This window comes from Corvus brachyrhynchos, unplaced genomic scaffold (assembly GCF_000691975.1).
Source record: "Corvus brachyrhynchos isolate BGI_N302 unplaced genomic scaffold, ASM69197v1 scaffold59, whole genome shotgun sequence".
NCBI classification, from domain to species: domain Eukaryota; kingdom Metazoa; phylum Chordata; class Aves; order Passeriformes; family Corvidae; genus Corvus; species Corvus brachyrhynchos.
The window spans coordinates 4,747,186-4,774,333 of record NW_008246054.1 but is presented as its reverse complement, the minus strand read 5'-3'; the positions used below and the strand labels follow the sequence as shown (position 1 = coordinate 4,774,333).

General features: G+C 48.7%; 2 protein-coding genes across 3 annotated transcripts in view; one reads left to right on the top strand and one right to left on the bottom strand.

Annotated features, from left to right (window-relative positions):
• The window catches only part of NUP214 (nucleoporin 214), a 59,466-nt gene extending 50,261 nt beyond the window's left edge, over window positions 1-9,205 (top strand). For both annotated transcript variants that reach the window (XM_017745508.1, XM_017745507.1), the window contains exons 32-36: window positions 478-627; window positions 1,867-2,038; window positions 6,264-6,406; window positions 7,243-7,267; window positions 7,951-9,205. In XM_017745508.1, the coding sequence (XP_017600997.1) occupies window positions 478-627; window positions 1,867-2,038; window positions 6,264-6,406; window positions 7,243-7,267; window positions 7,951-7,984 (524 nt within the window). In that variant the 3' untranslated portion in view covers window positions 7,985-9,205. The remainder of the gene's footprint in view (window positions 1-477; window positions 628-1,866; window positions 2,039-6,263; window positions 6,407-7,242; window positions 7,268-7,950) is intronic.
• A 5,146-nt stretch (window positions 9,206-14,351) lies between these two features.
• FAM78A (family with sequence similarity 78 member A) lies at window positions 14,352-27,142 on the bottom strand. The gene is made up of 2 exons (XM_008642203.2): window positions 26,193-27,142; window positions 14,352-18,752 (listed from the first exon to the last, which is right to left on the bottom strand). Exons 1-2 carry the CDS (start codon window positions 26,453-26,455, stop codon window positions 18,224-18,226), a joined length of 792 nt encoding a protein of 263 aa, XP_008640425.2. The 5' UTR covers window positions 26,456-27,142; the 3' UTR covers window positions 14,352-18,223.
• Between the last annotated feature and the right edge of the window lie 6 nt (window positions 27,143-27,148).

The following is a 27,148-nucleotide window of genomic DNA, read 5'->3' as shown; positions in this document are numbered from 1 at the left end:
GCTGGAAAAGTTTGGCTCCTACTTTAAGGTCCTGTTAGATAATCTTGTGTAGAAATACTGAGCATTGCCAAAACAGCTGAGAATCTTTAATTTGTGGTTTGCTGATATTTGTGTTGTCTGGAGAGACTGATTGTAGCTGCTGGCATTTCTCACTTGAGGAATTGTCTTTTACTGACTGGGGCACAGGATGCATCTAAACAAATCATCCCTCCTGGTGATTTACTAGATTGCAGCAATAAAGGGTTGCTACTGGTCCATCAGATGCAGAATGGATCTTGGTGGAACTACAAAGTCCCGTAGGAATAAAGGAAACCTTGGCTTCTCCCTGTGTTGTTTTCAGTGTGATGTTCAGTGTGTGCTTGGGGGCTGGGGAAAGAAAAGTAATTTTCCCTTCTCCTGCTTCAGCTAATGAAGTGCAGTGTAGAACATAGTCTGCTATGAGTATTGGCTGTTTATAAATATTCTTCATCTCCCCAGATTCTTCGAGCTTATTTGGGAACAGCGGGGCAAAGACTTTTGGATTTGGCAGCTCCTCCTTTGGAGAGCAGAAGCCTACGGGCACTTTCAGCTCCGGTGGTGGAAGTGTGGCCTCCCAAGGCTTTGGGTTCTCCAGTCCAAACAAAGCAGGTACTTTGGGAATCCACCCACTGGGACAACCCACATTGTCTGGGAGATATTTGCTGTTCTGCCACTTAGCTGTCCACAGCCTGGACTCGGTGCATGGACAAGAACTGTCTCTGAACAGTAAATAAAAAATAACTAAATGGAGCTTTAACTGGTGGGTCTAAGGCAGATTATTACTCTCTCTTATGCAGCATCCAGTAAACTACACGCTCAGGTGTTCATTTCAAAAATTCCCATTGCAATTTAAGAGCTGAGAGCTGTGTAATTTAGTTCTGGTCTTATGTTCTGTACAATCGAGAGTACAGAACATGGAACTGAATACAGTTTTCCTATTTTAGATACTTCCTTGGAATATTATTTTACAAACTTCACCCTGGGTTTTGTAACCTCTTTTATTCTCATTTCACTACTTAAAAATAGTGGGAAAAGGAAAGTGAAACATGTTAATATTGTGAAAGTGAGTGTTTGCCAAGCAAAGCTTCAGCCCCTGGGATAAATGTTCTTAACTTCCTAGAGATAGAGGTAACAAAATATCTGATCTGTGTTTAAATAATTCAGGCCTAGCATTTATTTTTTTTCCAGACCTTTTGTGTTTACAGCCAAACAGTATCCATTACCTTGGCATGGACTGGAATTTCACCCTGGGTATTAAAATGTGCTGTGGTGTCCTATCCTCATCCCTGGTCAAATAAAAGAGCAGGTGAAGGACTTCACGTTCCACAGTGTCAATTAGAAATGGGCCAATAATATCAGCAGACGAACATAGAATAAAATAATCTGGGTAGAAATCCATTCAGAGCTGCAGGAGGCAGCTAAACCCTGAACAGAAAATGCCAAGAGCAGACATAAGTTCTTGATTCCCTGCAGGCACTTCCACTGACCTGGCATTTAATCCTTCCATTTTAGTTTCCACCACTTAAACCAGGATTAGATCATCCCCTACCTCCTGAATCTTTGCATCACTGAAGCACCTAAAACCCAAGTTTGCTTCTACTCTCTGATCTTAAGAGATGGGGAAGACTTGCCAGTTGCAGTTTTCTTTCATGCATTCAGGCACTTCTTATCCGTATCTTTTGCAATAAAACACCCTGCAGACTGGAATTAATCCTATAAATACTTTGGTGTCCATATGATAAGATGAACGGCCCCATTATCTACTTGGAAATCTGCTCTTTGTTTTCTCTCTCTGCGTTATCGTTTATGTGATGTTCTTGTCCCCTTTTTTGCCTCTGTTTTGCTCAGGTGGCTTCGGTGCTGCTCCAGTGTTTGGCAGCCCTCCCACTTTTGGGGGATCCCCTGGGTTTGGAGGGGTGCCAGCATTCGGTTCAGCCCCAACCTTTTCAAGCCCTCTGGGCTCAACGGGAGGCAAAGTGTTCGGCGAGGGGACAGCAGCAGCCAGCGCTGGAGGATTTGGGTAAGCCAGGGAAAACAACCTTCTTGCATGACAAGATTGTGCTTGGTTACTTCTGCTTTAACATAACGAATATATTCAGTCATTGATTGGTCAGCTCAAAGTGTCCTTGGTTTGTTTGTTTAAAAGAAAAAAACAATTAAGGTGTAAAACTAAAACTTGTACCCCAAAGGAAGTAATGTGTGGGATCATTTTAATGCTGATACTCTTGTGTTGAACCTTTAGCTTTAGAGATGTCAGCTTGCAACTGTGTGAGGAAATGCAGGGGTATTTTCTCTGTGTGCATTTAATGAGTGCAAACCTAGGACTACAAACTATGCCTAGCAAAGAAAATAACAATATTGTTATTTGTGACTCTGTCCAGACACTTTATCCTCTGGTTACATTTGGGCTAGAGATGCTAATGAGAATTCAGGCTGTTCTCTCACCTGTGGGATGAGGCACTTGTAACAGCCTGTGCTCCCAGAGCACTTCATGTTTATCCCTCACTGATTGTTTTTACCTGTTCCTGTACCCCCTAAGCCTGTGCTTGGCACCAGAGCAGACAGCACATTATTCCTCGCTTTGTTCAGCAAATAAAAAATTCCAAACCTCGTCAAGCAGCTTCTGCAGTCGGCAGCAAATGCAGTTCTTCAGCACTGTGCTAGCAGCCAGCAGCACTCCTTCCTGTCCTGCAGTTACAGTCAGACTGCACAGAGCCAATTCAAAAGAGAAAAACTTCCAGTGAGGAGAGGAAACCAGACGTCTTCCCAGTCTTGGTGTTTATTTATTTCACAAGTGTTTGTCTCTTTGTCTGGTTTCAGGAGGAGCTGCCTTTGCATAAGGCACAGGGGGACATCCACAAGTGTGACTTGTTAATTCCCTGTGTGAGGTGTGGGCAGGTACCCTGGAGCTGGGGGAAGCTTCAGCCAGGTGCTCCTGCTGTCCAGAATGTGCAGCAAATTGAGGAGTCCCTTTGGAAAGGGTGAAAATGCAGGCAGCTTAATTAAATCTCCACAAACAAGGATGTGTTTGTAGGGATGACGTAGCTTAAATCAACTGGTAGTTTGTTCAGTTCCAACATCCAGCCTTTGTGCTGCAGGATTTTGTACTGAGACTTGATATGCTCTGTGACAACATGGAGAGCTTAAAGATAAAATGGGATTCAGAACAAGCAGCATGTTGATGGAAAAGAGGTCTTGCATAAGCAGTCTGCAGACTCAAGAAAGATAATTCAGTGACTTAACTTGTGGGAAGCTTTGACAATTTTTTCTCTACTAGAAAGGTACAAATTCAGTCTGGTATTTTCAGAGTTCCCTGAGGATGTTGATTTTTAGAACTTTAAAAGAGTGTGCAGAATTCCCAGGCAGCTTTACAAAAATCCAAACCTCACCACAAAATGTTGAGCAATAGTTTAATTCTGCAGTATAATGTAGAATCTGTGCAGGACTTCCTTTCTGCCTTTCTCTTGAAGTGAAACTTTAAAAATCCCAATTCCAAAGAAGCCACTTGCAAGTACATGGTGTTGTATTAGCTCCAAGTTCCTGAGAATATTCTGCTGACTTAAATACTTGTGATTCATACTGCTTCAACTCTGAAAAATCTGCATCACTCAATAAATGACTGGGGTGTCAGAAACCACTACTTCAGAGCCTGCAGTTCCAACTGTTGGTGGGCAAATAATGTTTTGCTTTTATAAACTAACCTCAAGCGCATCTCAATTGTGTTTTGCACAGCAGCTTTAAAAAAGGACTGGAAATCTGGGCAAGATAGGTTGGATTAAATTGTTACTAGGCAATGACTGCATGTCATGTCTTTTATATGTCTCAAAGAAAATCTGTCCATATTAAGCTGTTTCTTACTTACACTGTGTGCAGCCCTTATGACAGGCCTCTCCTGGTTGCAACCAAAAGGAGCAGTTTGAACCACAGGTTTCCTTGTCACCATTTTCACTTCTTCTTCCTTACACCAGATGGACAGGATTTGTGTGTTGTGGCATGCTCCTGAGAAGATGGAGCACTCTAAAACCTCTTGTTCTAAACACATTACCCAATCTTGCTTCCTTTTAAAAAGAACTAAAAAACCTGTTCTGCTTTTCCTGAGAAAAGCACATTTGTGGTTCTGAGCTGAATTCAGTCTGGTATTTTCAGAGTTCCCTGAGGATGTTGATTTTTAGAACTTTAAAAGAGTGTGCAGAATTCCCAGGCAGCTTTACAAAAATCCAAATCTCACCACAAAATGTTGAGCAATAGTTTAATTCTGCAGTATAATGTAGAATCTGTGCAGGACTTCCTTTCTGCCTTTCTCTTGAAGTGAAACTTTAAAAATCCCAATTCCAAAGAAGCCACTTGCAAGTACATGGTGTTGTATTAGCTCCAAGTTCCTGAGAATATTCTGCTGACTTAAATACTTGTGATTCATACTGCTTCAACTCTGAAAAATCTGCATCACTCAATAAATGACTGGGGTGTCAGAAACCACTACTTCAGAGCCTGCAGTTCCAACTGTTGGTGGGCAAATAATGTTTTGCTTTTATAAACTAACCTCAAGCGCATCTCAATTGTGTTTTGCACAGCAGCTTTAAAAAAGGACTGGAAATCTGGGCAAGATAGGTTGGATTAAATTGTTACTAGGCAATGACTGCATGTCATGTCTTTTATATGTCTCAAAGAAAATCTGTCCATATTAAGCTGTTTCTTACTTACACTGTGTGCAGCCCTTATGACAGGCCTCTCCTGGTTGCAACCAAAAGGAGCAGTTTGAACCACAGGTTTCCTTGTCACCATTTTCACTTCTTCTTCCTTACACCAGATGGACAGGATTTGTGTGTTGTGGCATGCTCCTGAGAAGATGGAGCACTCTAAAACCTCTTGTTCTAAACACATTACCCAATCTTGCTTCCTTTTAAAAAGAACTAAAAAACCTGTTCTGCTTTTCCTGAGAAAAGCACATTTGTGGTTCTGAGCTAGTGCTGCCTGCAAGTACAGGGGTGAGGAGCCAAAGCAGGGCCAGAGATGCAAAGTCACTGAACTGCCCCTGGTATCTACTGCTGTCTGTGGAAGCATTGTGCACACGTGGCAGTGGCTGGGAGAGGAGAGGTGATGTCCTTTACCAGGTGAATTGCTTGTCACACTGCTACAAGGGCTGTCTTTTATCTGGAGAGATAGCTTTTGATGTGGGTTTGTGTTTTGGGTTTTTAAAAGTCTCCTAGATGTGGATGGATGGAGAGGTGGGTTAACGTGCTGTCAGGTTGTATTTTAAGTGAGAAATGACAGGAGCTTGTGTGAGGCACAGCCTTGCAGAGCTGGCACACTGTGACTTGTCCAGCTCTGCTCAGGCTGCTGCTGGGTTTTAGGATTGTTGTTCACTTGCAGAGCTTTAGCAGAGCTTGTCATTTGGAAATGTTGTGTCTGCCTTTTTTCCAGTTTAACTTAAACTTGAGGGTCGTTTTTTGAGAGCATTTCTTACATTCAGAATGGGGAGAAGTGTAGAGGGGGCACAGAAGCATATTGTATGTCATGGTCTTATTAGTTGTGTCACACTGAGAGCTCTGTGCTGCCTGGTTGGACAGAGTGGGTGGAGAAAGACACATTTCCATATATAAAAGTGTTTCTTATTTCAGTCCCCAAAAGCAATTAGGAAGTGATTAGTTAGAGGTGGCGGGGAGAAGTGCCAGGTAGGTGCAGATCTTCAAGGAAACACTGGAACCTTGTGTGGTTCAAAATGGGCTGGGGAGAGAAAGGAATTGAGAAATTCGCTGATGGTTGCGTGGGCAGTGGGGAAGGTACCCCCTGAAATTTGGGAATCTGGGTTCTGTATCTGGGCCCTGCTTTGTGCTCTGGCTTTGAGCAGCTCACACCAATTCTCGGTTTGCTGCCCTGTTTGTGAAACGAAATGATGCTGTACTTTTGGTGAAAACCACGCACAGAGGTGAATTAAAATGTTCCATTTGATAGCTGGAGTTGGTATTTCCAAGCACTTGAAAACATACCCTGTGTAAGCATGAACATATTTGCCTTCCTGCCCAGCATGTGTCAAGAATGGGAGCTGAACAGACCTTTCTATGTACAATAGTCTCTCCCAAACCAGGAAATCTCTTTCCAAAATGAACAATTATTCGTATCAGCTGATCTCACCTTTTGATGTATCCTCATGTAAGGAGTGCACAGTTATCATGGGTATGGGGACAAACTTCCAGTGTAAGTGAGAAGATGTTTGCAAACTCAGAATTTCTCTTCAAAACCTGCAGGTTTGGTGGTACCAGTAACAACACGGCGTCGTTTGGCACCTTGGCAAACCAAAACACCCCCACGTTTGGCTCCCTGTCCCAGCAGGGCAGCGGCTTTGGCACACAAAGCAGTGGATTCTCAGCTTTTGGGACAGGTGGAGGAGGTAGGAGAGGCTAAAATATAATCACCCTAACAGCCCCCATGTCTCTGGTTTTCCCTGGAAATTGGGTGTGACTCCTCAGCTCCCTGCCAAATATCTGCCTGGTCCTTGGTGGTGCTGTAGGGAAGGCACCGTGTCCAGGAGAACTGAGGTGCAGGGTGGGGTGTAGCACCTTCTCAGCCTTCAGCTCCTAATACCATCACTGATCTGCTGTGTGCAATGTCAGCACATCACTCTTCTCTGCACACCTCCTCAGATTATTGCTTTTCACCTGTTTTTGTGGAGTTGCTCTTTCTCCTCAAAGGCAAATATTGAGAAATAAGGAGTATCTCTTCAGTGCCATGTGCTTGGGTATCTGTGGTGTAAGTACTCAGTGTCAGAGTAATATGCACTGCAAAATCGAACTGAAACACCAACAGCCAAATGTTTTTCTGCTGCAATTCAGTGAAGCCACAGTGATTTAGCCAGGGCTCAGAGCAGAGCCCGTGCAAGGCCATGTTCTGTGGTGGCTGCCTGACACCAGGGGCCTGCATTAAGCACAAACCACCTCCAGAAAGCAACTCAGAGAGAGAGAGGAACAAACAGGCAGATTGTCTGCAGGGCTGCTAATGAATGACCTGGCTGATGAGCAGTGAAAGCCAAGCTCTCTTAGGAGCCAGGCAAGTCACTTCTCTTCTAGATGGAGATTTGACTTCCATTGTTTGCCCATCGCTTTTTTCCTGGCCTAAGGCAGGAAAGAAGTATTTTTCAATCTGTGTGTGGGAGGGGACATTTACTACAAATCCTACGCATTCATTTTCCCCTTTACCAACTATTTTTCTATCTTGCTTTTCTTTCAGGGTTTGGTTTTGGATCACCTAACACGTAAGTACCATTTTGTGTCTTAACTCTTCATTAAAAATAAGAATTGAATCAGAATAAAGAGTGGAATGGTTTGCAAGAACAAACTCTGAAAATAGCATTTAAATACTCGTTCTGATTTCCATTTTGGTGGTACTGCAGAGCTCCAAGTCCAGGCTCTGGATGTGTGCTTTCCAGTGAGGTTTATCTGTCTCTTAAGAGAGAATTTCCACTTGGATCATGCTCCTTCTCCATCTCTCAAGGACATGATGTACGTGCTCAAGCTGTGTGTGTGAATCAGGAGTCTGCTCCATTTATCAGGTTGAAACAAGGAATGAAGAAATAAATTGGTACTTTTGTGGCTGAAGTGAGATGATGATTTACAGTTAAAGGTTAATTCTGTCATCTGCTCTGCCTCTGCCTGGCTGGATCCCTTCCAGCAAGTTTCTTAAACTTTGTTTCCCTGTCAAATAGAGAGAGCGTGGATCTCTGCAGATGGCAGGCTCTAGAATAAGCACAATTATATCGAGTCAGTGTGTGTTGCTGCAGGCTCAGGTAAAAGAGGCTGGAAATACTCGTGAGTTCTCATAAAAAGCTTCTGGTACTAGGGAGACTGGAGGTTTGACTGAGAGATCTGCTGAATTAATGCTGCTGGAAGGAGGCTCTAGCACTGATTGCTGTGGTTTTCTTTTTATCTTGCTCCACAGATCTTCCTCTGGATTTAGTGGATGGAGAAGCTAGGAACATCCTGAACTCTTCCTGTAGCTCCTGCATTCATGAGTCACCCACATGATCGATACCCAACCAGCTTTTCTTCTAAATACGAGTTCTCAGACTTTTTTTTTTAAGAAAAAGATTTTGCTTATTTTTATGCAATACTTCTTCTCGCTCTATATTAAACTATTTTATCTGGCTTGATGTTTTTTGTGGTGGAAGGGTTTATCTCCCTGCATCAAGAGGAGATGGGTGTATGCTGGGCTTACCAGCTCTGTGCTGGGCTCAGCTTTCTCTTGTCCATCCCTTGCCTACACAAGGGAGGAGCTCCAGTTGGTTGCTGACATAAACCAGCACATTTTTCATTAATAGAATGCCTGATTATCCCAGGCTCTGAAGAAGGGGCTGAGGTTTGCCCTGCTAATTTTAAGTCTAGGCTGGGGCACATGCTTATCTCAGTGAAGCGCTAAAACTGAGTCATGTGTGAGCCAGAGGCTTAGTGGAGAAATAGGAAATTATCTGGGAAGAAGCTGGCAGCGTGCAGAGCACGTTCCCATGGCAGTAACATTCAGCAAAGAGGTGGGAAGTAAAAGCTCTCCTATTTTTACCTTTCTGTAAATCTTACAGAACTCAAAAAATGGAACTCAGGTTCTGGGGAAAACTTCTGGCCCTGGAAGCAGACATGTGACCTCCATCCAGAGGCATTAGTGATTTGCTTTTTTTGGCTTTGGCTTTTGGATTCTACTGTTGGATACATTTTTTTTCTGACAGGGATGAGATTGTGCTTTGTCCCCTGTAGCTTTTGGCTTTAGTCAATATCATTTGTGAAATTCTCCTGTGTTTATACTCGAACATGCTAAACAAATGTTGTAAAGAATGCCCCAAAGGCGTTCTGGCCAAACACTTTTTCTATTTGATGCAGCTGACCTCCATGAAACCTCCAGATGATGTAATCAGGTTTTGTTGCTCTGTGAATAATGCATTTGAAATAGCAGCTCGTGTGTTAGCTGAGTACATGCAGATTGGATGGGCTTTTCTTCTTGGTCCTCTTAGGATGTTTTGAGGAATTCTGCTTTTTCTGTTTTCACTAGAAACATTCTAATGTTTCTTTTTTTCCTTTTTTTTACTATCACATGATATGACGACAGGTGACATTTTCTGGTTTGGTGGGCATGTGATCATTTTGGGGAATTGTAAATAACTGATAACTTCTTGTTTTCATATCCATTATAAACTACTTATATTTGTAAACAGTTCCTGAAGAAAGTGCTTTTTTCAAGTCAGCCTAAAAAATGTTTTCCTAACTCCTGTCCCACCTTGTGCCAGGTGTCCTTCCTGTCTCTGCACCTGGGAATGATGTTGGACAGGTTTCCTTGAAAAATGAAGAAATGTGGGACATTCAGTGTACAAGGAGGACTTAGTTTTAGCTGTGAAGAGGCTTTGCAAGGCCATGGGCTCCAAGGCTTTTCCATATGCCCTGGATTTCCGGACCCTGGTGTGCATTGGGTCATGTTAGAGGCAGCACTGTTGGGGTTTGGGTTTAACCTCCCAGTCCCTTTGGTGGAAGAGGGAGAGTTCTGGCGATCCAGGGACCACAGCACTGGGACAGAGGAGAGAATACTCCCAAACTGGCTGGTTTGGAGGTGAAGAAAAGCTGAAGATGGATTAAGGTGTGCCCCTCCCAGTGTGTTCTCCTTGACAAGACATTTCTTAAGGCCGAGAGGTGAAACTGCTGTTCTGCTTTCCTTCCTCTTTATAAATAGCAGCTGGCCCAAACCATTGACCTTAAATTCTTTGCATTAATCTCCCCTCACTGTGGCATGTGACACCTCCTCGGAGGCCATATCAGCTGTGCTCCCCCAGATAGCTCAGAAGCCTCTTACCATGGAGAAGATTGGCTTGGTAAGAATGTGGTGTTGGCACGCTGAGCCATTTAAAGTTCCTCTTTTGGAATGATGGGAGCAGTTGGGGGTGTCCCTGCTCTGCTGCTTGGTACCTGTTTAACTCCTGGCAGGTGAAGTGCCTTTAGAATTATCCCAGACCCAGACTGAACACCCATTTTCTTGCAATGCTTCCCAAATCCTGGCTGAACCAGCCCAACCCCCTGAACTACCTGCCCTTGAGAAACAGGTGCTGCTCCCTGTTTCCATAGTAGCTGCTGGAGGAGCTGAGCAGCGCAGAGAGGCTGATCGTGACCACAAGCCCACAGGAATACGCACAAAACCCAGCAGCGTCGGCTTTGGAAAATCTGCATTTTCATTAGATGACTCAAGGACTTGGCAAGTGCGTGTGGCAGTGGCTTGGTGGCTGCCAGAAGCTGTCACGGGCTGTGTCACCTGTGCTAAGTGGCCTCTGATCGTGAGGCCTCTGTCCAGTGCTCTGTGGGTGGACATCCACCAAAGAGTAAAGCTGCTAATGCAGAAACCCCCAGTCTTGGCAGTGCTGGGGAAGAATTCAAGGAGTAACCAGGCTTGGAGTCTCACTCAGTGGTTTGTCCGTGCTGGCTCATCCTTGGATAACCAACAGCCCTCACTCCACTGTTCTGGAGGAGCCTTGCCTGTGCTGAGGTGGCTGTGCCTCTTTTTTCCTGCTGTTTCAGTATGAGCAGAAATCTTCCAAGGCTTTTATCAAAGGCAAGGTCTTAATTATTTCTAATGAAAGCACACATACTTTCCCCTCCCCTGAGACCACGCTGTGGCCTCAAGGCAGCGGGAAGCCGAGTGCTGGCAGGGCTCTGCTATGGCAGAGCACTAGGGATGGTGTCACTGGTGGGCAGAGGGGAGCCTCAGGCACAGAGAGGATCTCCCCAAACCTGTGGGGAGACCAAAACAGGGATTTCTGCTTCCTTGAAGGCTAAAAGAGCAACAAAGAAAAGAGCTGCTTCTGGGGAAAAAAAAAAAAGGCAAAACCATAGCTTTGTCACAGAGGCAGAAAAAAAATTACTTAAATCTCATGTTCGAAAGGTTTTTGCTGTATAATGCTTGGTATTTAAAAATATGGTCTTGGCTGTATCCCTCTGTCTGGTTCTGTGTCCTGGGAAGGGAAGGACATCATTCCTTTGACCCTTCTGTGCCACAGTGTAGAGGCGACCAGAGGACAAACGCCGGTGGCATCCTGCTGCTGTCGAGCTGGGACGGGATGGCAGAGCTGGAGTTCATCCTGTGCTGCTGGGTTATATCCCTTGGCTTGCCTGTCCCTCGTGGCCACCTTCCTGCCAGGGGCAGGGCTGACGTGTCCCTGGCCAAAATCCTGGCGATGCTCTGTGGGGGAAACCAGAGCATGCTCCTGCCACGACCGTCCTGCGCAGGAAGGGCTGCTCAGCCCTGACCGGGAGCTGCCGTGGTGTGCTCAGCTGTGGGAGGGATGAATCTCAGGGATGAGTAGGATCCCTGTGAGAGATGGAGGTTGGAAAAGTGGTGTGGAACATTCCCTTGCTCCAGATGCTGGGAGCAGGGAGCAAGGCTGTGGAAAGGTGAAGGCAGGTGGTGGCACTGCCTCTCCTGCCACTCCTTTGCCCAGGAATCGGGGCACTGGTCTCTGTCCCTGGCAGCATTGTGGAGCAGAGCTCCCTTCTCCCCTCAGCCATGTACGTGTCCAGGCTCGGAGGCTGAAGTGACATTTTATTTATCCCTTCTTAGTTTTCATGTGTCCCTCATGCATTGCTTCCAGCATTGCTTACAAGGGAAAATAATCCTGCATGAGGCTTTGGCATGAGCGAGTCTGGGAGTGCCAGGGAAGGTTTTGTTCCTAGATAAATGTCGTGTGGAGCCCCAGGGGCTGGGGAGAGGCGCCTGTGGCTCACAGGGATGAGCAGCCCTCAGTGAGCAGTGAGTCCATCCCTGTCCTCCCTCTCACAGCCACGAGGCTCTGGGCTCTTGCAGCCATGGAGAACAGGCACTCAGTGCTCTGGTTTAGTTGACATGGGAGTGTTTAATCAAAGGTTGGATTCCGTGACCTTGGAGGTCTTTTCCAACCTTTGTGACCCCATGACTCTTCCTCTCCCAGGGATGAGCTTGGATGTGTCGATACATCTTCCAGCTCTGCACACCTCCTGTGTCCGTGGGCTCAACTCCCCAGGGGCTCTGTGGTCACGCTCAGCACATTCCTCACCTCACCCCATCCCCACCTCCCTTTCCTGAAGCTCCCAGTAGGTCACAAAGCTCCTTCTCTGCCAACGTGTGTCTGTCCCTGCTGCAGAGCCAGGACTTCCCCTGCCTGCCCTTATCTCATGCAGGCTCTGTGCTGCCAGTGCCTGTTTCAGGACTTGTGTGTTCCCTGCACAGGAGATAAGCCCAAGTGCTGGGGCTCCACTCCTGCTGCTCCAGCCTGGGCTGCAGTCCTGCCTCCTCACGGACCCATCCCAGCATGGACAGGAGCAGTGAACCCCCCTGCATCACCCTCTCTCAGAGCAGGGTGCTGCAGTCGCTCTCACTCAGGGCTCCTCATAGAACCTCTCTTCAGGTGAGAGGGAAATGTGGGACAACCCCAAAGTTATGAATCATGGTTGAGTCAGACCTGACTCCAGTGCTGCTCTCCCATGTTTGGGTTCTTCATAGAATCATGGGATGATTTGGGGGGGAAGGGACCTTAAAGCCCATCTCATTCCACCCCCTGCCACGCAGGGACATCTTCCACTGATCCCAGGTTGCTCCAAGCCCCGTCCAACCTGGCCTTGGACACTTCCAGGGATGGGGCAGCCACAGCTTCTCTGGGTACCCTGTGCCAGGGCCTCACCATCCCCCCAGGAAATCCTTTTTGCCGGGACTCTGTAACCAAAAGCTTTGTGGAGACCAATTTACAAAAGTTACTAAAGGCAGCCCTAGGAATCTCAATGCAGGTTCTTTGAGGAGCTCTGTTATAAAATCAGGTGTCAGCTCATGACACTGTATTTTTATTTTATTTTTAATAGGTGCTTCAAGGTTCTTCAGGGCATTGCTAAAAATGTTTTGCTTTAAAACTTGAAAACATGAAGGAATGAAAGGAGTATTGCAGCTGCTGCGCATGAACAGCTTAAGGAGATGTGAGAGAAGAAATAGGGAACAAAACCTGATTTGCATCAGCAGAGGAAAGTCCCTGCAGAGTTTCAAGCAGGAACTGTGGAGGTCAGAGGGTTTCTTCAAATTAAGGAACTGTTGCCTCAGTCTGCTTAAAACTGAGGTTAGAAAATTACAAAGCCAAGGGACAAAACTTGTAGAAAGGTGAAGTTTGAGATGTGCTGCAGTCAAGGATTGGTGTTACCTGAAGCACCAGAACGGGGCTCCAGCAGCCCATGACCTTCCCTCTGTCCTTCTCATCCCTCGCAGGGGCTTTCCCAGTGTCCCTGTGCAGAGAGAAGTGACCGGGTGCTTTCGGCTTTTTCAGGATCTCACCAAAGCAGCTGTGAGTTGGCTGGTGTCCCCTCGCCACCCCTCCCTCCCTCCAAAACTGGGGCATCCAAATTTAACCTGCTATCAACAGATGAGGCTGGAGTGTTTCCACTGTGGAAAGGAATCCCACTCAGAATCTGTCCTCTCCCCTGCTCAGGCTCCATCCCTGCACATTCCTTTTCTCGAGCCGGGAGTTTCCTTCCTCCTCTTCCCCTCCTGCACTTGGGTGTGTGTCACTGCCACACCACTGGTACCACAGCAGACGGAGCAGGTCTTTGCTCTGGTGCTTTTTGGAGAAGCTTTGATGCTGCTTTGCCGGCTGGATCAGAGAGCAGCAGAACTTCTGAAAGAGCAAAAAAATGTCAAAAGGAGAAACCTGTGTCTTGCTTGCGCACAGCCGGTGGGACGGGATGTGGGGTCGGGCTGTGGCAGGAGGAGCTGGAGCACAGAGCTGGAAGGTGCCAGTGGGGCCCTGTGGATTTAAGGGATCAGTACTGGAGCTGTGCTGGCCGCTTGGCCAGGAACCCCCCGCTCTCCAGAACTCATGTCAGCACTTTTCTTTACTGGAAAGCAAACAAAACCTAAACGTGAAAATTTTCGGGGGCGGGCAGTGAATAATGGAATGAATACAGGTGGTGTTTGAAAACCAGTCAGGGACTACAGCAGCTTTCACGCTCTCCTCTGCCCAGGGCTCTGCGCTGCTGCCGCTCTCCAGATGTGGTATTTTCAGCGAACATCTGACCCGGCTTTTGCTAAATAAGCAAACGGCGTCAGGAAACCAAAATGTGCGGAAGTTGAGCCGCCGACCGGCCCGGCTCCGGCCGCCCGAGATGCGCAGCAGCCTGCGGATGAAAAGTGCAGGATGTTGGTGGTGTTTTTACCATAAACCTCCAGGGTCTGTCTGCTGCAGCCTACGAACTGACACGGAGGGAGAACTGGTGGTAAATAGGGTGCTTATCGCTGCCTCGAAACGCGAGCGCAGAGCCATTCGTTTAAAAACAGCCACCGCCCAAACGACTCCAGGCAGACGCGTTTGAAAACTTCACTTTATTTCTCTGTCTGTTATAAAAGCAGGGTTTTGTTTTTTACATCTCTGTAAGTGTCCAGATTCGGTACATCTTGGTTTTGTTTTCACAGTATCTCTGCAAGACCAAGGACGATTCTTATTGCTGCGCCGGGAGCCAGGGCAGGAGGGACGGCGGTGCCCTCGCCTTCCCCCCGGGCTGGACCCCGCCTGGCGCCGGCTCGGCGGGTCTCTACCCCTCCCCAGGGCTGCTGAGGGTCTGCACTGGCTCCCCGAGGGGCTGCCCCTCTCTTCCCACGCTCATCTCGGTGTCAAGGGTAGGGAAGGAGAGCCACGAGGTCCGCGGCCCGCTCGGTGCCTTGGCTGTGCTCGGCAGCCCCTGCCCGGCCCTGGGTGCAGGTGAGGCTCTGGGCCAGGGCTGCTTCCCACCCTGGGCCACGACGGGGCTTTGACGGGGATGGCCAGGCTGCACTCTGAGCCCCTGTGGGGATCCGGGTCTATAAAGAGCTGAGAGCATCGCTGATGGGAAGGGTGAGGCAGAGACACGCTCACGCTCATCCGTGTATCCCGTGTCGGTGCCCCAACACCTTCCCAGCGTATCCTTTGTGTATTCCTGGTTCTGCAAAAAGCTGCCGGAGAAGCTTGATTTACCTCTGCTCATTTACCACTCTGCCCTGGGTCCCCAGACATTTAAGTCCCCACTGGGACCCTGTCAATCCCTGTTCTAACCACGTGGCCAGTAACCAGCCATAGCAACAGTGGTGTCTAGAGCCCCTGTTACTTCCAGCCATCCTTCCTGTTATAGACAATCTGTCCCCATCAGTTTTGTAATGAAGCAGCATTGGAAAAACATCACTTTCAATCGCAACGCATGAAATCTCAAAAGAGGCAGCATCACTTTCTATGCCATGTCTGGTGATGCAAATGGAGGTGAAGGGGCACATTTCCGACCTAGGCACGGGATAAAGGCATTCTTTGGGAAGGGAGGAGTCCATGCAAAGCCGACCCCAACATGAAATTTGAATTTTGTATTTACTGCTTAGCTGGGTCCGTTCAGTGCAACAGGACAAATTAGCCAGGAGGTTACTATCAAATTGCATGGATGTATCCAGTCCACCAGGTAGAGGGAATAGGAGGAACCAGATTTACTTAATGCACTGGGAGACTAAGTCCAACACAAAGCTAAGTGGAAAAGGACATAGGTGTTCCCTGAATGTGGTTTTTGGTGACTGAGAAGAAATCTTTCCTTGGAATTCCTTCGTGCAGCTAATTAAGACAACTGGGTCCAATTCCTTTGACCCATGCTGACATCAGTGAGAACTGTAAGTACTCAGCACCTGGAGACAAAGTGAATACCAGACACAAATCCCCCTTCTGCTCCCACCCATGGGACTCAGCAGCAGCCGAGATGCATGAGAGCATGATCAGCTATTCACCCACAGCTCACCATTTGTCCTCTTCTGCATGTATTGCCTCGGAGAAAATACAGACAAGTCCCAAAGGGCTGTGCCAGTAGAGCTATAGTTGGATCTGAATCCAGATAAGAAAACGGAGTTTAACATAGAGAGTGACTGTGCAAGTCCAAGTCTCCCTAGCTTCATCCTTTATAGTCCCAAAGCCGAGATTTAGGCACCCTTTGGCTCGTGGATTTGGGTTTGATCCAGTCCAGTCATTTGCAAGCTGGACCTCCACCTCAGAGCTCTGCCCGTGGAAAGGAGCAGCTCCATGGCTGAGCATCTCTGAAAGCCGGTGGATGGAGGAGGTTGGGCTCCCCTGGAGACAGGGGAATGGCTGCAGGGCCCCAGGATCCTTGTTTGCTGGTTTGAGGCTGTCTTGGTGGGGGACACAACTTCTGGGCGTGCGTTCCCTGGGCAGGGGCTGATGTTGAACCTGTTGCCAAAGGAGGTGGTGTGGCTGTGGGGAAGTGAGGAAGGAGAATTTCTTGCTGGTAACGTCCCGTGTGGAAGATGAGGATGGGAATAGCAGCTAATTGGTGCCTCTCCGAGGGGAGAGCCTTTTGAGCAGCGTGTGTGGGGTTGTGAGACCTGTTCAGACCAGCTCAGCAGGGCCAGACTTGTACCTGGCATGCAGAGCTCTCCTTAGCGCCAGCTCTTGAGGCAAGTCGTTAACAGAGGAAGAAATGTTTTCTGGGGGAAGGAGCTGCAGAGGGAAGTGATCTGCCTCGGGCCACGTGCTGGAGCAGGGCAGATCCTCCACTCCCCATCCTGTGCCCTGGCCTCCAGATGCCACCTCTACCACAGAACTTCCTCTGCCTTCAAACCCTCCCATTCAAACGGCTCTTCTGCTTCACCCTCCTCTGCAGAAGAGCATCTGGTTATCTCAGAAGCCATCTGGTCCTCATTAAAACCTACAGATTTCACCTCCTCCTCCAAATGCTCCTTCCTCACTGAGGATCCACACCCAAGGCTCAGGTGTTGCCCTGCCTGCACCTTCTCGTGCGTTACCCTTTGCTACAATGGATGTTTGTGCCATGACAGACAGGGACGGTGTCAAGGTCCTGTCTGTACCTCATTCCTGACAGTCAGGTAGATTGTGAGGTCATTGGCAAGAAAATTATCTACTGATCCCAATGTGATTCATTACCCCAGAAGGAAGAGTTTTCCACAGCTGTCGCTGCTGTGTTTGCCGGGAATGGGTGCTGTTACTTCCAGACGCGGCTGCTCCTGAGCTACAGATCTTGCTGGGTAGACTCGGTAGGTAAGATCTGCCCTCACTGACACCTGTGTGTCTCCAGTGGCCTCAGAAGGATCCTTTTTACATCCTGCTCTTCGTACAGCACCATCATTGGGATTTCACGGGCAAATGGGGCAACAGGGCTTCACCCAACAACAGCAGGCACACGAGCCCTTGGCTCTTACCCATGAGAAGGTGGGACTGTGGGCTAGCTGGGAAAACAACTGTGTGTCCTAAAGACAAACCCAGTGGGACATCCCCCCCCATTGGTGTTGACTCCCAGGGCCACAATTCCAGCTGTGAGGTTATTCCATATTAAACTGCTAACGGGAGGCTGCAATCATCACGGGTGAACAGCAACGAGGAGCTTCCCACCCCTCCTGCAAAGCAGGGAGATGGCCTGGGAGCTCCCCCTCAAGAGCCACCCGACAGCAGGTTTGTTATTTGCATTGCTTTGAAACTGAGATTATTTCCGTGCTTCCTTGTTCCAGGTTTTGAAAAGAGGAAGATTTTCTGGCTTCTTCCAATTTCATGCCCTTTTCATCCATCAGCCCATGCTGACAATCTATTCCTTGTTCCAAAACTTTTTCTCCAAAATTCTGTAGAAAGGACATTCTGCCTGGCGGTGTTGTTGTTGGTTTTTTTCAAACATAGCTTTAAGGCAAAAGTTTGGCAATGCAAAGCAAAGTCTACATAAGGCCGCATGACTTGGATTTGCAACTCAGAACCTTACAGCTTAAAAAAAAATACCTTATCTTAAATAGTCAACTTTTTGCTCCAGGAACTTGTTTCGTTCTCAACCAAAAAGAAAAAAAAAATAATTCTTAAAATCCCAAATAAAATGTTCTTATTGTTCTGGGCAGTTCTGGACAAGCTAATGAGACTGAAGTTCAAACGGGAACTAAAGTAGGGAAGAAAAAAAAAGCTATAGGATAGACATCAGTGTTAGTTTCTTCCCTTAGGAATCCAGTGATGAGACAGACCCAGTCCAAGGTCTCCTCTTTAGCTTTAGCACAGTGAAATCCGTCCCAATGGGAGAAGGTAGAATGGTTGCATTTGTTGAATGAATAAAAAGTGCATTTTGATTTTGCTCAGATTATACGTGTGTATCCTAATACCTAAGTGATTGTTTTGCTTCGGGTTTCGTTTTCTCCCTTCCGGTGCCGGGACGCCAGGTGTGTATTATCGATGTTTTGGGGGTATCACCACAAGTGGTGGTCCATCCTTTGGCCTCCACATGAGTACCTGAGCATCATTGGCATTGGGTTTGACAAGGGCACTGGGTGGTATTGGCTCATTCTTGCTAAGGACCTGGGGCTGCTCTTGAGCAGAGGGCTCCTGCAGCTTGGCACGCTGCCCCAGGGGCCTGCTGGGGTTCACCTCGATGCCCAGCCTCATGCGCCATTTGATAGTCTGCAAGGTCACCATCTCATTGGTGGCCGTGTTGGTTGCCACCAGCCAGGTGGTGAAGCTCTGATCCCGGTGGATGCTCGTGAGCTTGGCCACGTTGCTCTCGCTGACGGGCACCGCCCACGTCACGCTCGGGTAGAAGTTGTCGTTCATGCTGATGTTGAACTTGGACTCCTTCTTGGTGGGACCCACGATGGTGCAGGTTTCTGTGGTGTTCCCATACCAGGGATAGTTCACTCCATCTGAGTCACTGATGGCCTGGATTTTACCATCCAGTAGATCTGGAAGCTCCCAACTTGACCTGCCATGATCAATAGCAAATTATGGACAATGCATTAATTAATTAGTTTAGAAACATGCCAGACTTTAGACAGGAGACAGAAGAGCTGTGGATGCATTCCCTCTCCAGCTTTTACTGGAATTTGTGCCCTTCGTGCCATCCTGCTCAAAGAGCTCATCCCTGCCATTAAAAGCATCCTTCTCGTCAGGCTTGCTCTCAATCCATTCATCCCCTAAATTTCTCTCTGGATGAGCCACTGTCCCTCCCCACTGTCTGCCTGGCACTGTAAGTGTAACCCATCCTCCTCCAGCCCTTGGAAGGACCCAGCTTGAGGGCTGCACAGCAGGCTCTGGGCTGGGGATGGTGTTACAGTAATCAGAGAGCCCGAGGTCGAGCTGCTGGTGAAACTGCCCACGCCGGTCACCTGCGAGAGGGACAGAAAGGTCAGTGTTTCTAGCAAGAATGTAAGTGAAAACAGTTCCCTGTCACCTTGTACTGCTGATGCACAACTTGGAGTGGGTTTTTTCATTAAATTCTAATTTAATTTTTAAGATTAGATTTGCCAATAGAAGGAAACTGCAGTAAATGTCTCAAAAGAAGGGTTGGATGTTTGCTCGGAGACAGCACAACCACAGATCACTTGCGCAGTGCACACCAGCTGTTCTAAGGACAGTCTTTCACAAACCAGGCTGGCAGAGGTGGCTCTCATGTACCTTCTCCCTCTTGCTCATGAATCAGCACTCCCCACCACCCAGGGATGATGTCCCAGCCATCAAGGTGGCAGAAGGGACTGGGTGGCAGCAGCAGTGGCGTTTGCACCTGACCCCGCCATGGGACTGGCTGTGCTCCAGTCCCCCAAGCCTTGTGGCTCCCTGCTGCAGGCTGGGACATGGGAAATTATTTATCTTGGAGAGACACAGAGGGGACGCCCTGAGGCTCGTCAGGGACAGGGTGACTGTCCAAGCCTTTCATAAGTCTGGTGCTGCAGCTTAAAATAGCCCCTTGATTGCAGAGGAGGCTGTGGCTGGGGGTACTCGTTGGCCTGGCTGGCTCTTACACAGTTTTGGGATGAGCTGCTCTGGCCAGGACTGATGTGACTGTCTCATAAGGCTGTTTTGACTGTTAATTAGTTAATGACCGTGAAGTGCCTCCATGTTTGTACCCGCTGGATCGTTCAGCACTTAGCTGTGTCTGGCTCTGGCTAGAGGATACTGTGGGGGATTTAAAGGTCTCATTTATATTTTTTCTATGCAAGCAGGGGGTCCTGGCAAACACCTCCCCAGTGGGAGATGAAGTGCAAGACAGGACGTGGGGTGCCCCGGGGGCTGCAGGGATGCTGGGAGCGTCAGGACCGGGGGATGCAGGGATGCTCTGAGCCGCAGGAGCAGGGGTTATGCAAGCACAACATCTCCCTGCACAGATTTACAGGCTGCTGTCCGCTACGGCACCGCAGCTGCAGCAATCCCTTCCTCCCGAGCTCATCGCCAGCAGGCAGAGGGAGTCCTTTCCCTGGAAGAAAATTTTTAGTGAAGGCAGCCAAAAGGAGATCCCTGAGCAGTCCTGCCAGGACCCTTGTGCACTGCAGAGATGTTTATACACTCTGCTCTGCAAACCGGAGTCATCCTGGCTCCCCACCCCTCGCGCCCTTCAGGCGGAGCTGAGCAGGGGAAGGCCCCGGGAAGGCTCCAGAAGGCTCTGGGGATGTTGGGTGACCCAGCCCTCGCTGATGGATGAGTGGAGGTCGCGCTCTGCAGCCCCCACCCCTTCCCACTGCATAACCCAGCTCTGAAACCCCATCTGGGGGCTCTTCTCTCCCTTTCAGGAGCTGGTTTAGGATTACTTTCCATTCAGACAGTGGCCAGTCCTCAGCTTGGCTGTCACCCAGGGATGAGATGTGACAGTGTCCCAGAGGTTGACTCTGAGGTGACAGGAGTGGTGCAGCCACAGCATCTCTGCAGGTACAGAGGTGCCAAACCAGAGGGAGCTGAGATGCTACAGAGGGTGATAATCCTCCTGGGCTGCTCCAGCTAAATCAGATCAGAGCTGGTGGGTGAATGGCAGGAGAATCTGGTAGAGTATGCTCAGTCCTCTAAGACCTGCTTGTCCCCATCTTCATTCCCAGTGCCCCAGGTCAGTATGGATTTGCCCAGGGTTTAAGCAAGAGCACAAAGGTGGAGCTGTGTCTGGGGCCTGGGCAGGATGCTGAAAGCAGGATGGTGCCTGCAGAGCCTGCAGGATCCCAGGATGTGGGTGAATGGCAGGAGAATCTGGTAGAGTATGCTCAGTCCTCTAAGACCTGCTTGTCCCCATCTTCATTCCCAGTGCCCCAGGTCAGTATGGATTTGCCCAGGGTTTAAGCAAGAGCACAAAGGTGGAGCTGTGTCTGGGGCCTGGGCAGGATGCTGAAAGCAGGATGGTGCCTGCAGAGCCTGCAGCATCCCAGGAGAAAGATGAGCATGGCTGGGCTCAGGGTGGTCCAGGAGGGCACCCAGCTTGAGGAAAGGCGTGGGCAGGAACACGGAAGGAGAAACCAGCCTGTGTTTCATCACAGAGCACGCTGTGCCTAATTCTAGCCAGTGTGGTTAACCCCAGGGTTTCAAAACAATCATGCCTGAGCTGCACAGCTTGGAATGAGCAGAAAAACGAGGCCTCGTGATGATCCATGAGCGGAGCAGAGGCTGCATGGTGGTTGCTGCTGGCGGTTGCCCCTTGCCTGGTGCTACAGCAAAGCCTCTGTGCCAGCCAGGCTGGCAGCCTCTGCTTGCAGAGCATGTCCACGTTGAATAATATGCCAACAACTGGATGATTTTGGAAAGAATGCTGTGGAATGATCTTTGGCTGCATCAGCATCTTTCTCTGGTAGTGTCGAGCCAAGGAGAGACCAGAAAGTGCCCAGTAAACACTTTGCTGACAATAGCAGGAAAGAGGCATGAAAAGAAACCAAGCTATCTGGTTTCGTGGATTCACTGATCAGCTCCAAGATCAGTAGGTTCTGGCTTATAACAGTGACAAGCCTGTTTCTGCCTCTTCTGAAACCTCCAGAGTCAGTTTGGGCATTGCCAGAGACTGGAGCTGCCAAGAAACCTCTCTTAACAAATGTCTTCTTGCTACCAGAAGGAACTTTGAGCTATTTCTTGTGGTACAACCGGAGCCCTGCTGCTGACAGCCAAGCAGCTTTATGTAGGTTTTAGCTTCCCAGTCCTCATTCAGACACTTTTTTCCTGTTCTATCACATGGAACGAATCCCCCAGCTCATCCTGAGCTCCCAGATGTCTGTCCCACAGCACCCACCAGGGCAGTGACAGCAAACCCAGCACAGCAGTCTCCAGCCCTGGGCAGCCAGCAGTGTGGATACATCCAGTTAACCTTTTCAGACAGGCACCAGGTACTATTGCATCCTCAGCTCTAATTGCTTAAAGCCAGCTCCTAATTAGTCACAGGCCAGATGGACTTGCATAACCTTGTGCTTTCCAACACCTTCCTCTCCAGCAGCTCCCTAAATAAGAGCAGCCCCTCTGGGACACAGCCCCTGCTTGGTGCAGGGACCAGGGCCATGTGTGGGTGCAGTAAAACTCAGGCATTTCACATCTCTGCTCCTGCCTCCCTCCACCACTGGCCTGCACTGGGGACTCACTGAGAGAAAGAAAACCTGATAGCCAGAACTGCTTAATTTTAAATTCTCCTTTACAGTGCCTCTCTCACCTACTCCAGCACGTCAGGCAAGTCAAGGCAAGGTTAGAAGGAAGAACAGGAAGGAAATTTAAGATGCTGTTCCCCAGCTGACAGAGCTGTGCTGTTGTGGTCCCTCTTCCTCCCACCCTCCAGCTGCGTGTTCCTGCATCTCTTGAACCAGCAGCAGCGTTTGATGGCTGGGTCAGGGAGTAAAACTAGCACAAAACTGGCATTAGGAAAAAGGGAACAATTTCTGCTGGTTTAGGGGAGCAGACTCAAGTCCGACTGGACAGCCTGTGTAACTGGGCTATGCTGGGTGCTCACAGCACAGGTGAGAGCCAGGGGCCATTCCAGGGCAGCAAAGCCTTTTCCTCTAAATCCCTTGAGGGGTAAATTCCCACAGTGAACTGACCTCCCTTCACTTCCTTTGGAAGAGATACCCTTGTGAGTTTTTTGGTGAATTTTGATTTTGTCCTCCCTCCTGGGGACTGGGGGTTTATTCTCTTGACAAGTTGAGTTCATTGTGTCCCTGCTGCAGGGCATGGAAGATTTAATCTCACCAGGGAGAGATGCCTGGTAAGATGAAGTGATGGTGTAATGATGCAAGTGCTCCACTGGGCCTTCCAGGGGGAGAAACATCCACATGAAACTTCTCCAGATTCTTGCCTGATCATATTCCAACTCCAATTTATTTATCTCTCTCTTTTGCGTATCTCCATCTGCACCGCTTCTTGCACATCTCCATGGAGATGAAGGAGCTGGATAATGCCATTCCAGCATGGCCCAGCCGCTGACACAGGTGCAGAATCCAGCACCCACCCCGGGAGATGCCAGCAGGGACCTGGTCCAACTGCTCCTGCACAGGTCACGGCTCTGGCCTGATCCTGATGTCTCCCTCTGCAAAGCAGCATCGTTCTCTAAGGACAAGGGTAAAATCCTGCATGGGAGGAGCAGCAATACCAGCCACGGGGTGAACAGGAGTTTGCCCCAGTCCTGCACAGAGAGGGGTCAGAGAGCACATCCACCTCCTCATCCTGGGGGTCTTAATGTTCCCTGCAGCATCTACTGACTCACATGTAAAGTAATGCCAGCATTTATGGGTTATCTGAGCTTTAATTCTTTCCCTTTACATTTAAAAATGCTGCATTTAGCCCCCAAATTGTCAGTGCCACTTTAAACGTGCGTGTCTAAATTATCCCCTCCGTAGCTCCCATCCCTATAGCAGCATTATGCACAGCTCCATCTGCTCCAGTATTTCTCAGCTGTTTCCATCCTCAGTGTAATGGCCAGCTTATGCACAGCTAACAACTTCCCAGCAGAGGAGTGAAAAATTAATCCAAAGCCTGCTGTAAGTATTGGTGCTTCAGTTGGCTGACTGATTTTTGATTATTTGGAGTTTTTTGTTTGCCAGTCACCACAGGGATTAAAAACATGGATGTGGCAGTAGCCTCTCCCGAATCATGGAAAGTTGGGACTCTGTTGGCATCTATTGATGCAGCTCTGTGGAGGTCAGTGGGATTACATCCAGTTACACCAGCTAAAGCCCTGGCCCATCCTTTCTCTTAGGTTTGTGTCCTCTCTCTCTCTGTAAAGGTCTTCCAAGCCCATGTTTCAATGGCATTGAAGAGGCCTTTCCTCCTAAATGCCTTTATTTATAGCCTTCAGATGGCAATGAGTCTATAGAAAGAGAGTGCAGGAACAGACCAATTCCTGCTTGTGTTTGGGTAACTTTTTTTTTTTGGTATCAGTTAAATGTCAATGAACCTCCTAGGGAAAAATCTTTGTTTCCATGATTTTCTGGCTAAAAGCTCTCATACATAACTGCAGTGTTTAATTCTACCTGTTTACAGCAGCAGCTACTAGATACTCCTTTTTTGGTTTTTTGTCCCAAAACATTCCAGCAAGGCAGACTGTACCAAGTCCTCATTTTAAGCACAGGGAAACTCAGGTGCAGGGAAATAAAAGGCCACACAGAGGTTTGCAGCCCACAGCAGCACAGGCAGCATCACTCTGTGCCCAGTCCTCTCTATTTCGGTGCATCTGAGCTGTATTTATATAAAGTGCACTTTTCTATTTTCCTTTGCAGCTGGTCACTAAAGACAGGATTCCTAAATGAGCCTGAGAATTACACATGCAAATCCCAAAGGCCTGGAATTGGGAACATCTGAGCAACAAATTGTCCTTGCTAAAGATGCTTTCGGAGCCAAAAAGCCTACAGATTTCGGGCCTGCTGTAAGTACATTTAAAATCAGGATCAGCCGGTCTGCACTGCTGGTGTTTGCCAGGTGCCAGTTCGCTTCTCAAGGCACTTTCTGCTTGAGCAGAGAGGCGACACGGGGACAGGAGGGGGGGCAGCCTGTCGCTTCGGGCTGCTCCTCCCGTGCCCTTCCCTCTGGTCAGACAGGTGACCCCGTGTCCTCGGCGGGGCTGGGAGGCAGCGGGGAGGGAAGGAGGGCCGGGCTGTGCGTGCAGATATTCAGGCCGTCAGGAAGGCGCTGCATTAAGTCAGAGCTTGTCCTGCTCCCCAGCCCCCCGTGTCCCCCTCCTCCCTCAGCACTCCTCATTCAGGGATTTTTTAAGCCGCCCAGACTGACCCTCAGGGTCTGAGCCAGCATCCCCCTGACTCGGAGCACTCAGGATGAGCAGGGAGAGGATCGCTCAGACCTGACCTTCCCGTCCTTCCTCCCTCACCCCCAGAGGCCCCCCCCCCCCAGCCCCTGCCCCATCTGCCAGCACTGGCTCTGCGGTCAGGTTCTGTCCCCGTGGCTGGACAGACACATTTCTGCTGCGCCAGGAGGCTGCACCTGGTGCTGCCCAGCACCGTGAGTTGCAGAATTGCTGTTCTGTGCAGGCATTTGGGGATCAGGTGCTGGGGCTGCCTTAGCTGTGGGCCAAAGCCTGCAATGTTTGGAGAACAATCTGGTGGGGGACTGGGGAGAGATGACTTTTCCCGGCAGGGAGGTGACATTCTGATTTGACTCATTCCTGTCTCACTATGACTGTCTGACCAGTAACGTGGGGATTTTTGGTGTGCAAACAGCCCCTGGATTCCTCCCACCTCTCACATATACCTATATATTCCCTTTCACATTACCCATAAGGAGGGTAACGTGAAATTTGCGCCCTGCTCCAAGGTGATGCAGATAGTTTAATTACCAATGGGTTAAATCCAGCTTGTGCTTTCCCTGTGGGCTGCCTGCTACCGTGGGCAAAGCAAGCAGGATTCCTCCCGTGACGTTAAATGTGCTCCCAAAGCTGGTGGGCTACTGAGCTCCCAGCCACAGCTCACTGCAGCAGCAGCAGCACAGCACTCCAGGGACGGCTCCGTGCCACAAGTGGCAGCCCTTGGTTCTCCCTGGGGCTCCTCAATGCGCAGTTTTGGGATGGGGAGGGATGCAGGCAAGAGGAGCTGGAGGTCAGGAGAACCACTCGTGTCAAACACGTATCAAAGCAGGGGTGCCTGTCATGGCAGGGCTGCCCCCAGGGTTTCAGGATCCCCTGTGCAGCCCAAAAGCTGTTGTGAAATAGTGTTGCTTTTGGGTTCCTACCAGAACAAGTGGGGTTTTGCTGGGGCTTGGGCAAATTCCCACTACTCCTTTAAAAGGGCAGGGACAAGCTCTCCTGTATTTTAATCACACGAGAAAGTCCTGTTAAGTTTCAGAGGGGCTGGGTTTTCAAATATGGATTATAATTTTTGGCTTAATCCACTATTTCCCAAGCAGGCCACGGTCCTCCCGCTCCCTCTTCCCTCTAGGCAAACGCACCGCACGCGCTCTTGGAAATACTTACATTCCCTGTTCCCCGTAGTGATTGTAAAATTCCATGTGGCTGCAAGCCTGGATCCAGCCCACGATCCAGGTCTCCTTCTTGGGAAGAGGGGGCACCAACACTTGTGCAGAGGCTCGGAAGTGAGGGGTCCGGTAGCGCAGGACCACGCTGGAGGACTCGTCAATGCTGGTGGGAATGGGATCAATGGAGGCTTTGACTTCAATCACCGAAATACTTTCCCGGAAAACTTTGGATTTGCAGCTAATACTCTGAATACAGCCCATGGCATACCCCGAGTACAGTCTGACGCAGCTCCTAGGGTACTCCAGCAATCCTGGGGAATATTAGGCATTGAAATTATCTGGTGCTAGATCAATTACAGATCTTCTTGGTTTGTAATTTCAAAACTGATATCCATAGGATAGAAAATTCATCATGTAAAGCCTTAATTTGAATATCTGTCTTACAAGTACTGCTTCTATTTTTGAGGTTAGCTGCGCTTCAGAAGCAAAAGGGCCTTTAAATTTTTTTCCCCTTTTAATGACCCATTAAATCTCTTGCTCAAACAGTCTTTGGGTTAAAAAAAAGTCTCTTGAGTTCAATAAATAACGGTGGTGTTCTTAGCTGATATATTTAGTCCTTTCTTTTGCTCAGATGCAGTCTGTCATTCACCGTCAAACATAGGACCAGCCGGTATTTCCCTTTATTCTTTGGATGAAAAGCAGAATGTTGATAGACACATCTATATAAATAATGAAATAGTTTTTAGCTCCAGCTTGTCACAACCGGTGTGGATTTCCACTTCCTGACTTGCAGTTGTTCATAACTTCCTTTCGCGCAAAATTACAATAATAACAGAAAGAAACGACGGCTGGAAAATGCAAAAAGTCGCCAAATCTCCGATTCTGGAGGCTCCTCTGCCAGCGATGTCTGGGCTTTGGGGATTAATTTTTTTTTTTTTTTCTTCCCCTTAGAAA

What these genes read in the sequence shown, in the direction of transcription:
- FAM78A (XM_008642203.2), bottom strand. Translation starts at nt 26,455, where the DNA reads ATGGGCTGTATTCAGAGTATTAGCTGCAAATCCAAAGTTTTCCGGGAA. An exon ending in CACTACGGGGAACAGGGAAT is followed by an intron (nt 18,753 to 26,192) that starts GTAAGTATTTCC and finishes TGATCATGGCAG; the next exon opens with GTCAAGTTGGGAGCTTCCAG.